This window comes from Erythrolamprus reginae, chromosome 10, assembly GCF_031021105.1.
Source record: "Erythrolamprus reginae isolate rEryReg1 chromosome 10, rEryReg1.hap1, whole genome shotgun sequence".
Classification (NCBI taxonomy): Eukaryota; Metazoa; Chordata; class Lepidosauria; order Squamata; family Dipsadidae; genus Erythrolamprus; species Erythrolamprus reginae.
This window is the reverse complement of record NC_091959.1, coordinates 48,319,605-48,333,707: the sequence shown is the minus strand read 5'-3', so window position 1 is coordinate 48,333,707 and position 14,103 is coordinate 48,319,605. Positions and strand designations below refer to the sequence as shown.

Below are 14,103 nucleotides of genomic sequence, written 5' to 3'. Positions count from 1 at the left end.
TAAACTACTGAAGACTCATTTATACCGCCAGGCATGGGGGAGTTGAGATATTCCTTCCCACTAGGCCATTACAAGTTATGCATGGTATGTCTGTGTGTATGTTTGGTTTTATAATAAGGGTTTAGTGTTGGATTGTACATGTTGTGTTTATTGTTGTTAGCCGCCCCGAGTCTACGGAGAGGGGCGGCATACAAATCCAATAAATTATTATTATTAATAATAATAATAATAATAATAATAATAATATTAAATTAAATTAAAAATAACATAATTCACTGCTACATCACGCCGTCCTAGGTGCTTGGGAAGCGACCGACTGGTGATGAAATACGAAATGCAGCACAGCGATCTCGTTTGCTGTGTTGTATTGATAATAATAATAATAATAATAATAATAACAACAATGTCCCGTGTGCCAGCCTAGTGGCATTTGACAGGAGAACCTGTGAACAGATGGGTTTCTATAATGGACTCACTACTGTCACCAAGAAGTTAGTGAGACCTTTCTGTTTCTAGCATTCAAATCTATGTTGACCACAGAAATTTCCTGGCGTGTGTTGAGCTAAGGTGCAGTGTCCCATTTTGTATATTTCTCCTTGCTGGCAGGTGCTGGATGACCCCACGGAAGACCACTTATACATGGGTAAGCCCCCCCCCCCCCCCTCCGGCCTCTCTTTCTTTTCATACCCTGCCACTCAGCGTTGAGCATTCGTATGGTTGCGATTGGGATGGGTTCAGATGAATGGGTTTAAAGTTTTCGGATTTTAAGATGTGGGTTTTGTCACTGGGATTGATAGTGTATAATTTATATTTGTATTTTGCATCGATTTTATCCCGAGTTCCCTGGAGAAGGGTGGCTTAGAAATTTGAACGAACAAACGAATGAATGAATGAATGAATAAAGCTGTGGCGAGGGGGGCGTTTGCCCAGGTTCGCCTGGTGCACCAGTTGCGGCCCTACTTGGACCAGGAGTCACTGCTCACAATCACTCATGCCCTCATCACCTCGAGGCTCGACTACTGTAATGCTCTCTACATGGGGCTACCTTTGAAAAGTGTTCGGAAAATTCAGATCGTGCAGAATGTAGCTGCGAGAGCAGTCATGGGCTTCCCTAGGTATGCCCATGTCACACCAACACTCCGCAGTCTGCATTGGTTGCCGATCAGTTTCCGGTCACAATTCAAAGTGTTGGTTATGACCTTTAAAGCCCTTCATGGCACTGGACCAGATTATCTCAGGGACCTCCTTTTGCTGCATGAATCCCAGCGACCAGTTAGGTCCCACAGAGTTGGCCTTCTCCGGGTCACGTCGACTAAATGTCGCTTGGCGGGACCCAGGGGAAGAGCCTTCTCTGTGGCGGCCCGGCCCTCTGGAACCAACTCCCCCCAGAGATTACAATTGCCCCCACCCTCCTTGCCTTTCGTAATCTGCTTAAAACCCACCTCTGCCGCCAGGCATGGGGGAACTAAGATACACTTTCCCCCTAGGCCTTTAAAATTTTATGCATGGTATGTCTGTATGTATGATTGGTTTTTATATAATGGGTTTTTAACTGTTTTTCGTATTGGATTATTGTTATATACTGTTTTATTACTGTTGTTAGCCGCCCCGAGTCTGTGGAGAGGGGCGGCATACAAATCCAATACATAAATAAATAAATAAAAGGAAATAGGGGTTCTCCTGCCCCCCAAAAGTTGCACTCCTTCCTCTTCGTCTTCAACCTCGCAGATGCCAAGGCTTTCAAGGCTATAGAATGGTCTATACATGGGGTTTGCAAGAGAGGCTCCCTTGTTCCAGAGTTTCCAAGCTTGGCCACTTAAAGGCAGGTGCGACTTCATTTCCCAGAATCCCCCAGCCAGCTATGCTGGTTGGGGAATTCTGGGAAATGAAGTCACACTTTCAAGTAGCCAAACTTGATTGACTGAGCCATTGATTGATTGATTGAGCCAATTCTGGGAAATGAAGCCACACGTCACATAGACAAACTTCATTGATCGAGCCATTGATTGATTGACTGAGGCAATTCTGGGAAATGAAGCCACATATCAAGTAGACAAACTTGATTGATTGACCCATCGATTGATTGATTGATTGATTAATTGACTGATTGATTGAGCCAATTCTGGAAAATGAAGCCACACGTCAAGGAGACAAACTTGATTGATTGACCCATCGATTGATTGATTGATTGATTGATTGATTGAGCCAATTCAGGGAAATGAAGCCACACTTCAAGTAGACAAACTTGATTGATTGAGCCATCGATTGATTGATTGACTGATTGATTGATTGAGCCAATTCGGGGAAATTAAGTCACACTTCAAGTAGACAAACTTGATTGATTGACCCATCAATTGATTGATTGATTGATTGATTGATTGATTGAGCCAATTCTGGGGAATGAAGTCACACTTTCAAGAAGCCAAACCTGAGGAACACCCGCTCTAAATAACTATGCTGGTATCCCAAGGAGGGAGAAAAGGTAAAACTCATCTGGAATTCTTGCTTTGAGGGTCCCAAAAATGAAACCCAGATTGTTGCACTAAACCTTGGCCTGTTTGCCCCACCGCCTTCTTCTCCCCAAGAAATTCTGCCCGAATAAAAGATTCAACCGAATGCTTTTATTAGAAACATAGAAACATAGAAGTCTGACGACAGAAAAAGGCCTCATGGTCCATCTAGTCTGCCCTTATACTATTTTCTGTATTTTATCTTAGGATGGATAAACATATATCCATCCTAAGATAAAATACAGGAAATAGTATAAGGGCAGACTAGATGGACCATGAGGTCTTTTTCTGTCGTCAGACTTCTATGTTTCTATGTTTCTAATAAAAGCATTGGGTGCTCTGCAGGGCAGCCTCTCCAACACGCTTCCTACACTTGGCCCCAGTTCCAGATGGAAGCGGGACAGAAATAAGTGGCGAACGGCCCTTCCGTATTCCAACCTCCCTCCTTCCATCTGGTGTTTGTTGCTTGTTGCCGTTTTCCTAATTAAATTTGGTTTTGGAGCCCAAAACAATTCCTGGCACAGCCGGCCAGGCGTAGCTTCCCTCCGTTCGCTCCTCCGTTAGAGGTCAGGAGGGATTTCAGCCCCTGGCAGTAGTTCCCAAGCTTTCTAATGCCGCGACCCCTTAATACAGTTCCTCATGTTGTGGTGACCCCCAACCATAAGCCTAGCATCGATTCTCCCAGCGGAGCTTCTTTTTTTTTTTTTTAATTTTAATTGAATTTTCAAAAGGACAAACAAAGACATACAACACAAAACATTTAAGGAGCTACCATTGCTCCGCTTGTCATAGAAGTCTAACTAATACAAAAATATAAAAAATCCTAACTGTAATCAGATCAAAGCAGAAATGGCACACATGTAAGTTACATTCTTATTAAATTTAACTCTATATTTTTAACGTTAAACTTATTAATTAGATTTCTTTGTATTTTAAATTATTATACAAAAGGAAAAGAAAAAAAGTTATTAGTAATACTATTTACTTTTTCATTCTATATTATAGTTAATTATTAATAATACCATTTTTAGAATTCCACCAATCATATACTGTATCCCATATTTTGTAATATTCTGTTTCAGTTTGATTATTTAAACGTTTAGTCATCATATCTAGTTCTGTACATTCTATAATTTTTTTAAATACTTCAGTATCTTTTGGTATTGTTTTTTCTTTCCATTTCTGTGCAAATACTATTCGAGCCGCAACCAATATATGCTTTAAGCTGATTGGCAGGAAGGTCAGAGGGACGCCCCCACTGTCAACGCCTGATTGGTCAGGTGGTTAAAAATATGTCCCAAGGGGCCAGAATAGAAGCTTTAGTTCCCAACACCAGGGGAAATTTTGTCTTTTCCTGTGAAACGGTCGTTCGACCCCCCCCCAAAGGGTCCCGATCCCTAGGTTGAGAACCACTGATATAGGCCTTTAGTTCACCCTGCCTATCCCCCTATGGTTGACTTGCTGACCAAGTTGTCATGACTTATCAACGACAAGCTGAATAGATGATAGGAATCCTGCCAAGGGCTTGATTGACCCAGTCAACTATTTGACAAATGTTTCTCCTTGTAATTAATGGTTTGCCGATCAGTTTCCGGTCACAATTCAAAGTGTTGGTTATGACCTACAAAGCCCTTCATGGCACCGGACCAGAATATCTCCGAGACCGCCTTCTGCCGCACGAATCCCAGCGACCAGTTAGGTCCCACAGAGTTGGCCTTTTCCGGGTCCCGTTGACTAAACAATGCCGTTTGGCGGGGCCCAGGGGAAGAGCCTTCTCTGTGGCGGCCCCGACCCTTTGGAACCAACTCCCCCCAGATACCAGAGTTGCCCCCACCCTCCTTGCCTTTCGTAAGCTCCTTAAAACCCACCTCTGTCGTCAGGCATGGGGGAATTAAGACTTTCCCTCCCCCTAGGCTTATAAAATTTATGCATGGCATGTCAGTATGTATGATTGGTTTCTTAAATGGGGGTTCTTTTTTTTTTAATTAACTTAAATATTAGATTTGTTTACATTGTATTATTACTGCTGTTAGCCGCCCCGAGTCTACGGAGAGGGGCGGCATACAAATCTGATTAATAAATAATAAATAAAATAAAATAATGGTCTGCCTCTTTTTTTCATTTCAGTGTTTGAACTCGTGAAAAAAGGGTAAGGTGATTACTGTTTTTCACATCTCTAACTAATAGTGTACATGCAACATTAGAGAATAAGGGGAGAAATTGTTGCCCTGAGCATTTTACTCCCTCTAGCAAGATTTGTCCGTCTCTGTCACTTTAAGAACTGTGGACTTCGACTCCCAGAATTCCCTAACCATTGGGGAATTCTGGGTGGGAGTTGAAATTCACACGTCTTATTGATTCTGGGAGTTACAACCCACGCGTTGTGTAGTTGCTGAGGTTGGAATAGACTGGTGTAGATTTTCGGTTTTAAAAATCCAATTCTCCCACAACGACTAGAATAGGACTCCCGATTTTTAGCAATTTTTGGCCCGGCTTGTTTGGGCCCTGAAATAACCACGTTTAAAGTGTCCACTATAGTTTCTACACGACAGCCCACTCTTTGTATGTGGTTTGTTTGTTTTGGGCTTGATGGGATGAGTCAATCCAGGCTTTGCAATTTAATACTATGCCAGTGTTGCTTGTTAGAATAGAATTCTTTATTGGCCAAGTGTGACTGGACACACAAGTCTTTGGTGCAGATGCCCTCAGTGTACATAAAAGAAAAGAGACAATAGTATAGAATAGAGTAGAGTGGAATGGAATGGAATAGAATTCTTTATTGGCCAAGTGTGATTGGACACACAAGGAATTTGTCTTTGGTGCAGATGCTCTCAGTGTGCATAAAAGAAAATATACATTTGTCAAGAATCAGGAGGTCCAACATAATGATTGTCATAGGGGTCAAATAAGCAATGAGGAAACAATCAATATTAATAAAAATCTTAGGATACAAGCAACAAGTTACAGTCATACAGTCCTAAGTGGGAGGAGATGGGTGATAGGAATGACGAGAAAAAACTACTAGTAATAGTAGTGGAGACTTAGTAAATAATTTGACAGTGTTGAGGGAATTATTTGTTTAGCAGAGTGATGGCGTTCGGGGGAAAAACTGTCCTTGTGTCTAGTTGTCTTGGTGTGCAGTGCTCTGTAGTGACGTTTTGGGGGTGGTAGTTGAAACAATTTGTGTCCAGGATGCGAGGGGTCTGTAGATATTTTCACGCCCCGCTTTTTTGCAGTATACCGGTCCTCAATAGAAGGCAGGTTGGCAGCCATTGTTTTTTCTGCAGTTCTGATTCTCCTCTGAAGTCTGTGTCAGTCTCATTGGGTTGCAGAACCAAACCAGGCAGTGATAGAGGTGTTTGTTTAGCCAATGGTTTTGCTCCTGACCAAATAAAAACTGCCAGATGTTCTGGATTCAAGGATAAGGCTGCCCTGTCCCTATTTTATGGCCTGCTTCTCTTCCACCCAAACTCCTCCCTCCTCCTGACTTTATTTTTTCCCCTCTGTAGGCCAGTGATGGAAGTTCCCAATCTGAAGCCTCTCACTGAAGACCAGGCACGATTCTACTTCCAAGACCTGATCAAGGGCATTGAGTATTGTGAGTGTATAGAAAAAAAGACACAAAGCTCAGCACCAGGCCCGGGTGGAGTGTGGGAGACTATTTTCTGTCCCAAGGCTGTGTTTTGTAAAAATTATATTAGAGTAGAGTAGAGTATCTGTAGACTAGAATAGAGTAGCTGTAGAGTAGAGTAGAGTATCTGCAGAGTAGATTAGAGTAGGTGTAGAACATAGTAGAGTATCTGTAGAGTAGAGTAGCTATAGAATACAGTATAGAGTAGCTGTAGAGTAGCTGTAGAATACAGTAGATTAAGCTGTAGAGTAGAGTAGCTGTAGAATACAGTAGAGTAGAATAGCTGTAGAGCAGAGTATCTGTAGACTAGAATATAGCTGTAGAGTAGAGTATCTGCAGAGTAGAGTAGATTAGAGTAGGTGTAGAACACAGTATAGTATCTGTAGAGTAGAGTAGAGTATCTGTAGAGTAGAGTAGCTGTAGAATACAGTAGAGTAGCTGTAGAATACAGTAGAGTAGCTGTAGAATACAGTAGAGTAGAGTAGCTGTAGAGTAGAGTAGATGATTAGATCCCCATATTTTTGGCACTATAAAACGCACTTTTACCCACCCCAAAAAGTGGGTTGAAATGTCTGTGCATCTTATAGACCGAATACAGCCCTAGTTTTGGCCCCTGCGTGTCCCATTTTTGCCAAAAAACAGGCTCTTTTTTGGGTGAAAAAAGGGATGTGGGAAGAGCTTGTTGGTCTGCAGAGTGCTCCTGGGGGGCTAGGGAGGGCACAAACGGGACACAGGGAGGCCAAATACTGTTTTTCCTTGTTTTCCTCTTCGAAATCTAGGTGCTTTTTATATTCTGCGTTTTATAGTCTGAAAAATATGGTAGATTAGATTAGATTAGATTTAGATTAGATTTAGATTAGATTAGATTTAGATTAGATTAGATTATTTTTTGGACTATAAGACACATTTTTACTCACCGAAAAAAATCGGTTGAAATGTCTGTGCTACAACTTCCTAAGGCAACTTCTGATCCATTGTTCTCACTGTCAACATTGGAGATATTGTGTCTTCTGAACATGTGCAGAGTCAACCTCTTTCCGCCTAGCCTCTTGGTTAAAATAAAACAGCGACTGCTCCCTTTGTCCTTATTTTGCAAAACCAGGACACCGAAAGGAGCTCATGGCTCACGTTTCCCCTTTCTCCGCAGTACACTACCAAAAAATCATCCACCGGGATATCAAACCTTCGAACCTTCTGGTGGGAGAGGACGGCCACATCAAAATTGCCGATTTTGGCGTGAGCAACGAATTCAAAGGATCGGACGCCCTTTTAACCAACACGGTGGGCACCCCGGCCTTTATGGCCCCGGAGACCCTGTCCGAAACCAGAAAAATATTTTCCGGGAAGGTAAGTGGAAGAAAGAGGGGAAACCGTGCTCCGAGTTATCGTGTTTTTGCTAGGAATTGAAAAAGGGTTTTAAGAACTGAACCCCAGATGGATCTTTTATTTCTGATGAAAGGAATTCTTCATAATGGAAGTGTATAATTTCTTATGAATGCAATTACCTGGAAATCAAAAGCGATTTGTTACATAACTGTGTAATAATAATAATAATAATAATAATAATAATAATAATAATAATAATGTCCCAGCGACTGATTAGGTCCCACAGAGTGGGCCTTCTCCGGGTCCCGTCAACTAAACAATGTCGGTTGGCAGGCCCCAGGGGAAGAGCCTTCTCTGTGGCGGCCCCGACCCTCTGGAACCAGCTCCCCCCAGAGATTAGAACTGCCCCTACTCTTCCTGCCTTTCGTAAACTCCTTAAAACCCATCTCTGTCGTCAGGCATGGGGGAACTGAGACATCTCCCCCGGGCCTATATAATTTATGTATGGTAAGTTTGTAGGTATATTTGCTTAGTAATGGGTTTTTAAAAAATATTTTAAATTGTAAATTATTAGATTTGTTCTGAACTGTTTTATTGTGTTGTGAGCTGCCCCGAGTCTTCGGAGAGGGGCGGCATACAAATCAAATCAAATCAAATCAAATCAAATCAAATCAATCAATCAATCAATCAATCAATCAATCAATCAATAAATAAATAAATAAATAAATAAATAAATAAATAAATAAAGTTATTATTATTATTATTATTATTATTATTATTATTATTATTATTATTAATTAGATTTGTATGCCGCTCCTCTCCAAAGTGTAATTATGGTTTTGACATGTTTGTAAACAAAAAATTTGAAAATAAAAAATAATAATAAAAAAGAACTGAACCCTAATTCAAGCTGACACGGCCTGAAACAAACTGACATAATCTGGGATTTTTTTTGGACGAGGGTGCTGCGTAAATCCTGACCGTTCTGGCTTAGTTAAAGCTTGGTTAAAACAAACCCCTTAAAATAGTACAGTATGTGAACCAAGTTGGTTGGAGATTTATTGTTAGTTGGTCAATTTGCCTCCATTGCAAGAAGCTGCGTGATTTTATGACCGACTGTTAGTTCTTAAGGCAGATCACCAGATCTGATGGCAGTTCCTCTATTTCCTTGTAGAACCAGTTTGATATGTTGGTATGATAGTAATTTATGCGAGGGGAATAGAGGCATTGCTGCATAAGGAGGCAAAATACCATAGATTTTTTCTTCTACTTGATAATAGTATCAGTGATGCTAATAGAAGGAGCAAGCGTTTTTGAAAAGCTAATGTTCTCTCCCTCTTTCTCCCTTGCTTTTCTCCTCCCCTTCTCTACCACTCCTCCCTCCCTCCCTCTACTTTTCTTTCTTTCTTTCCTCCCTTCCTTCTTTCCTTCCTTCTGTCCTTCTTTTCCTCTCACCCTTCCTTCCTTCCCTCCCTCTCTCTCCCTTTCTCTTCCTTCCTTTCTCCCTCCCTCCCTTTCTTTCTTCCTTTCTTTTTTACTTTTTCTTTCTTTCTCTCTCTTTCCTTCCCTCCTTTCATTCCTTCCCTCCCTTCTTTCCCTCTCTTCCTCTCTCTCTCTTTTTCTTTCTATTTTCCTCTCTCGCTTTCCTTCCTTCCTTCCTCCTTCTCCCTCTCCCTTTTTCTTTTTTTTTCTTTCTTTCTTTCTCTCCTTCCTTCCTCCCGTCTTTCATTCCCTCCCTTTCTTCCCTCCCTCCCTCCCTTTCTCTTTCTTTTTCTTTCTATTTTCCTCTCTCGCTTTCCTTCCTCCCTCCCTCCCTCCTTCTCTTCCTTTCCAAGGCTTTAGATGTCTGGGCCATGGGGATCACGCTGTACTGTTTCGTCTTCGGGCAGGTAACAGAACCTCATTTTCTCTCCGTTTGCCAATGTTTCCCGCTGTCCAGATGCCAAGCCAAAGAAAGCCTTCCGTTTACAGCATCCAAACCTCTTAATAATGGATATTAAATCAAGCAGTGTCTCTCCTCCCTTGCGGCTTTGTCATTTCCCCACTCGCTTTGAGTTGCCCAATTCCTCTGCTAGGTTGAAATTCCTTTCCAAAAAGAAAAGAAAAGAAAAGTGCTAAAACTCAACATGCATTTCCGCGTACATAATGCAAGCAGGCAAGACCACAGCATGCGTTGTTTTTAACCCGGTTTCATCAGCGCCACCAAAATAAACTTGTTTTTGGTTTAGCTTGGTGCGATTAATGTGCCTTTTTCACAGAGCAAGGCAGCTCCTTCCCCACCCTTGATCGATACACCCCAGGAATGTGAATAGAATAGAATAGAATATCTCTCCATCTTCCATCTCTCCTTCCCCCTTACTCTCTGAATCCTCCGATAGCCACACAGGTCTCTGATGCTCGGACAGACCAATATCTGTTGAGCCTGGCTGTGATCCAACTCAACGTTCTCACCCTTCCTTCTTAGTGTCCTTTCATGGATGAGCGAATCCTCAGCCTGCACAGCAAAATCAAGAGCCAGACGTTGGAATTTCCAGACCAGTAAGTAAGAATCCTGCGATTCGCCTGCATAAAACCAAGGACGACAAAGGCCAATTCCCGATTTGCAAAGGGAGATATTTGAATTCTGCCCCTTCGCTTCCCTTCCACACTCAACAGGGAGGGGAGGACGCGGATCCCAACGTTGAGTAGATAATAATAATAATAATAATAATAATAATAATAATTATTATTATTATTATTATTATTATTATTATTATTTATTAGATTTGTATGCCGCCCCTCTCCAAAGACTCCGAAGATGCTTTTAGAGCCATTGCAAGGTCTTAGCACCACTGGGAGGTATTTTATCAGGTCACATCTGGAGGAGAAAGGAGGGCTGTGTTGCTGATCACAATCTACGTTCAGATTATTTAATAATAATAATAATAATAATAATAATAATAATAATAATAATGATTTATTAGATTTGTATGCCGCCCCTCTCCGAAGACGACGATTACTACTACTACTACTACTACTACTACTACTACTACTAATAATAATAATAATAATAATAATAATGGAAGATCTTAAGCATAAAACCTATCAGGAAAGACTTCACGAACTCAATCTGTCTAGTCTGGAAGACAGAAGGGAAAATTTAAATATGTGAAAGGGTTAAATAAGGTCCAGGAGGGAAGTGTTTTTAATAGGAAAGTGAACCCAAGAACAAGGGGGCACAATCTGAGGTCAGTTGGAGGAAAGATCAAAGGCAACATGAGAAAATATTATTTTACTGAAAGAGTAGTAGATCCTTGGAACAAACTTCCAGCAGACGTGGTTGGTAAATCCACAGGGACTTAATTGAAACATGCCTGGGATAAACATAGATCCATCCTAAGATAAAATACAGGAAATAGTATAAGGGCAGACTAGATGGACCAGGAAGTATTTTTCTGCCCTCAATCTTCTATATTTCTATTATTTCTAATAATAATAAATGTTTATTTATAAGGCCCTTTTAACAAAGGGCATGACAGCAAGCCATACACAACTAACAAAGGCAGACAGTAGGCAATACACACACTTAGCCAAAACCCAACTGATAAAACCACAAAACTTGTTAAAAGCATTCCCAACCCCTCCAGTCTTCCTCTCTTGCTGACCCCCGACTTCCTTCGACTGGCAGGAACAGATCAATTGTTACCCCGTTTACTGCTTACCCCCACTTGCTCAAAAGGCAACAGGTTCTTATTTTGTTAATTTTTTTTTAAAATCATCCAAGACCAGACATTCCAGACGAACTGAAGGATCTAATAACCCAAATGCTGGATAAAAAACCCGAATCCAGGATCTCCATCCCAGAAATTAAGGTAACTCAACAGCCGGCCTCAATTTCCCGAAAACAGTAAAGACTAAATTTAGTGGAAACGGGAAGTTTTAATATATAACCTTATATATATAATGTTAATATATAAACAACATAATAGTCGTTTATTATTCTTTTTGAATTGTATTGTTTTTCTATTTGTGAATAAAAACTTTTAAAAAGTAATTAAAAAATAATATATAACCAGAAGCGGTATTGTTTTTCTATTTGTGAATAAAAACTTTTTAAAAAGTAATAAAAAAATAATATATAACCGGAATCACTCTGCTCCTTATGGTTTTTTTTTTAAATTGCCAGCGTCTTCTTTTAGCGATATAAATTCTGGCCTGTATTCATAAGTTGGGGATGACCTGCCTGGCCAAACCTTTATGGGCTCTTTTCTGAAACGATGCTGTCAAACGCTTGTCTCTTCCTCTCCCTCCCGCTGCCCCCCAGCTGCATCCGTGGGTCACCAAGAATAACACCGAACCGCTGCCGACGGAAGATGAAAATTGCACGCTGGTCGAGGTGACCGAAGAAGAGGTGGAGAATTCGGTCAAGCACATCCCCAGCTTAGCCACCGTGGTGAGGGTTTGTTTATTTTATATATCGAAGGTATTTGCCTCTCTCTCGATCCTGGGAAAGATCATCTGAATTGGCTGGGATATATTTGATGATGATGATGATGATGATAATAATAATAAAGATGAGAGAAATCAGAGTCATAATTGTGAACGTCCTGTTTTGAGGACGGCCTGAAACGTCTTCTGTTCTCAGATCCTGGTTAAATCCATGATCCGGAAAAGATCTTTTGGGAACCCATTTGAGGGGAGTCGAAGGGAAGAAAGATTTCTGTCTGCACCAGAACGACAGACTTATTTGATGTAAGTGCCCCCACCCTCCCCTCCTCTCCCTCCCCTTCCCTTTCCTTCCTTTCTTTCCTTCCCTCCTTCCTACTTGCCTGCCTGTCTGCCTCCTTTCCCTTCCTTCTCCTCTTCTCCTCACTTCTTCCTTCTTCTCTTCTCCTCCCTTCCTTCCTTCCCTCTTCTTCCTTCCTTCCTGCCTCCCTCCCCCCCCTTCCTTATCCTTTCTTCCTTCTTTTCTTTCTTTTTTTTCCTTCCTTCCCTTCCTTCTCCTTTCTTCCTTCTTTTCTTCTCCTCCCTTCCATCCTTCCTCCCTTCCTTCTTCTTCCTTCCCTCCTTCCTTCCTTCCTGCTTCCCTCCCTCCCTTCCCTCTTCTTCCTTCCTTCCTTTCCTTCCCTCCCTCCTTCCTGCCTCCCTTCCCTTCCTTTTTCTTTCTTTCTCCTTTTCTTCTCCTTCTTTCCTCCCTTCCCTCTTCTTCCTTCATTCCTTCCTTCTCCTTTCTTTCTCCTTTTCTTCTTCCTTCCTTCCTTCCTCCCTTCCCTCTTCTTCCTTCCTTTCTTCCTCCCATTTCCTTCCTTCCTGTCTGCCTCCCTCCCTTCCCTTCCTTCTCCTTTCTTCCTTCTTCTCCTTCCTTCCTCCCTCCCTCTCTCCCTCCCGCCTTCCTTTTCCCCTTCCCTTCCTTCGAGTTAAAGACAAAACCTTTGGGCCTTGACGATCCTTGTCTTCCTTTCAAAGCAGAAAACAAAGCAGCGAAGAGGCTTTACACGCTGCGAACGATCTGCCAAACGTCAGCGAAGACGAACTGCTTTCTTGAAGCAAACCCCCCCCCAACCCATTCCTGGAAAGGGGGGGCTCCCGGTTAGCTCGCCACACGTGGTCCGTGAGAAGAGGGCGCCCTGCAGGTAGCTGAACCAACTTGCCTCCCGCGATGTTGGATCACTGTTTAAACACCGAACGTCAAGATTTTTTTGTGACAGCATGCTGTACAGATCCGAACCCAAACCCTCACCATCCAAAAAGATTCAAAACTAGGAAGTGGGGGCTAGAGGACGATTATCATCTTCAGGACTTGCTGTGGTCATTCCCCCAAGCGGCGAAGCATTGAATTTCCTGGGAGGAAAAATCAAAACGAAGAAACTCACAAACCGAGTTTGGAAATGGAACCGACATCTGCTCAGGCCAAATCCTTTGCAAAAAAAAACCCCAAACAAACCACAGTCCGATTTTTTTGGCGGCTAAACCACGGTGCTTCCTGCCAAACGAGGATCGAGAATACGCTTGCTTTGGGGTGTTATTATTATTTTTTTTAAATGATAATTATTATTGTTTTTATTGCATGGAAATCAAACCAGTGTCACACTTAAAGGGTGGTATTTGCAGAATGCTTCGCTTTTGGCTCCTGAAGACGGTTTTATTTTTAAGAGCGGGTTTTCGGAGAAGTTTTTCCTTTGTCCGAAGCATAAGATTGAAGGGAGGTGCATTGTCGACGCGCAAAAAGCCATGCGTTTGAAGACAAATTGCGCCATGGCGTTCAAGCACAAGCAACGGTCGGCACGTATTTACGAATCATAGTTCTATACTTTATATCTGTGTTACTATATAGCTGCGTTCACAAAATTCAGGGTTTTATAGCCATCTGGTGCTTGCCGGCATGTTTCCTAGTCAAATAAACTTTCAAGGATGGACGTGGAGTTTTTGCAGTTTCCCGACGATTTAAACCAAAACCAGAATTTTTTTTAAAAAAATTTTTTTAAATTTTTTGCTGTTGACCACATTTTTCCAACTCTGCTTACAATGAGTAGTTCATCTCCCACTTCCGGGTGGAAAAAGCAGTCAGCGTTATCTATTCCGGCAAAGTCGCAGCTCCCAAGGGAGGGAACGGCGGTGGAAATCAATTCACAGGGGATCTCGATGTACAGTGATACC

General features: G+C 41.9%; 1 protein-coding gene across 4 annotated transcripts in view; it reads left to right on the top strand.

The window, feature by feature from the left end:
* CAMKK2 (calcium/calmodulin dependent protein kinase kinase 2) overlaps nucleotides 1-13,868 on the top strand; it is a 37,895-nt gene extending 24,027 nt beyond the window's left edge. For 2 of the 4 annotated variants that reach the window (XM_070763223.1, XM_070763224.1), the window contains exons 8-17: nucleotides 607-643; nucleotides 4,638-4,659; nucleotides 6,020-6,108; nucleotides 7,289-7,488; nucleotides 9,303-9,356; nucleotides 9,932-10,005; nucleotides 11,231-11,318; nucleotides 11,771-11,899; nucleotides 12,092-12,198; nucleotides 12,916-13,868. In XM_070763223.1, coding sequence (XP_070619324.1) covers nucleotides 607-643; nucleotides 4,638-4,659; nucleotides 6,020-6,108; nucleotides 7,289-7,488; nucleotides 9,303-9,356; nucleotides 9,932-10,005; nucleotides 11,231-11,318; nucleotides 11,771-11,899; nucleotides 12,092-12,198; nucleotides 12,916-12,991 — 876 coding nt within the window. In that variant the 3' untranslated portion in view covers nucleotides 12,992-13,868. Of the gene's footprint in view, nucleotides 1-606; nucleotides 644-4,637; nucleotides 4,660-6,019; nucleotides 6,109-7,288; nucleotides 7,489-9,302; nucleotides 9,357-9,931; nucleotides 10,006-11,230; nucleotides 11,319-11,770; nucleotides 11,900-12,091; nucleotides 12,199-12,912 lie in introns of all 4 variants that reach the window. The other 2 variants (XM_070763222.1, XM_070763226.1) reach the window with 1 other exon arrangement.
* The last annotated feature ends 235 nt before the right edge of the window (nucleotides 13,869-14,103 follow it).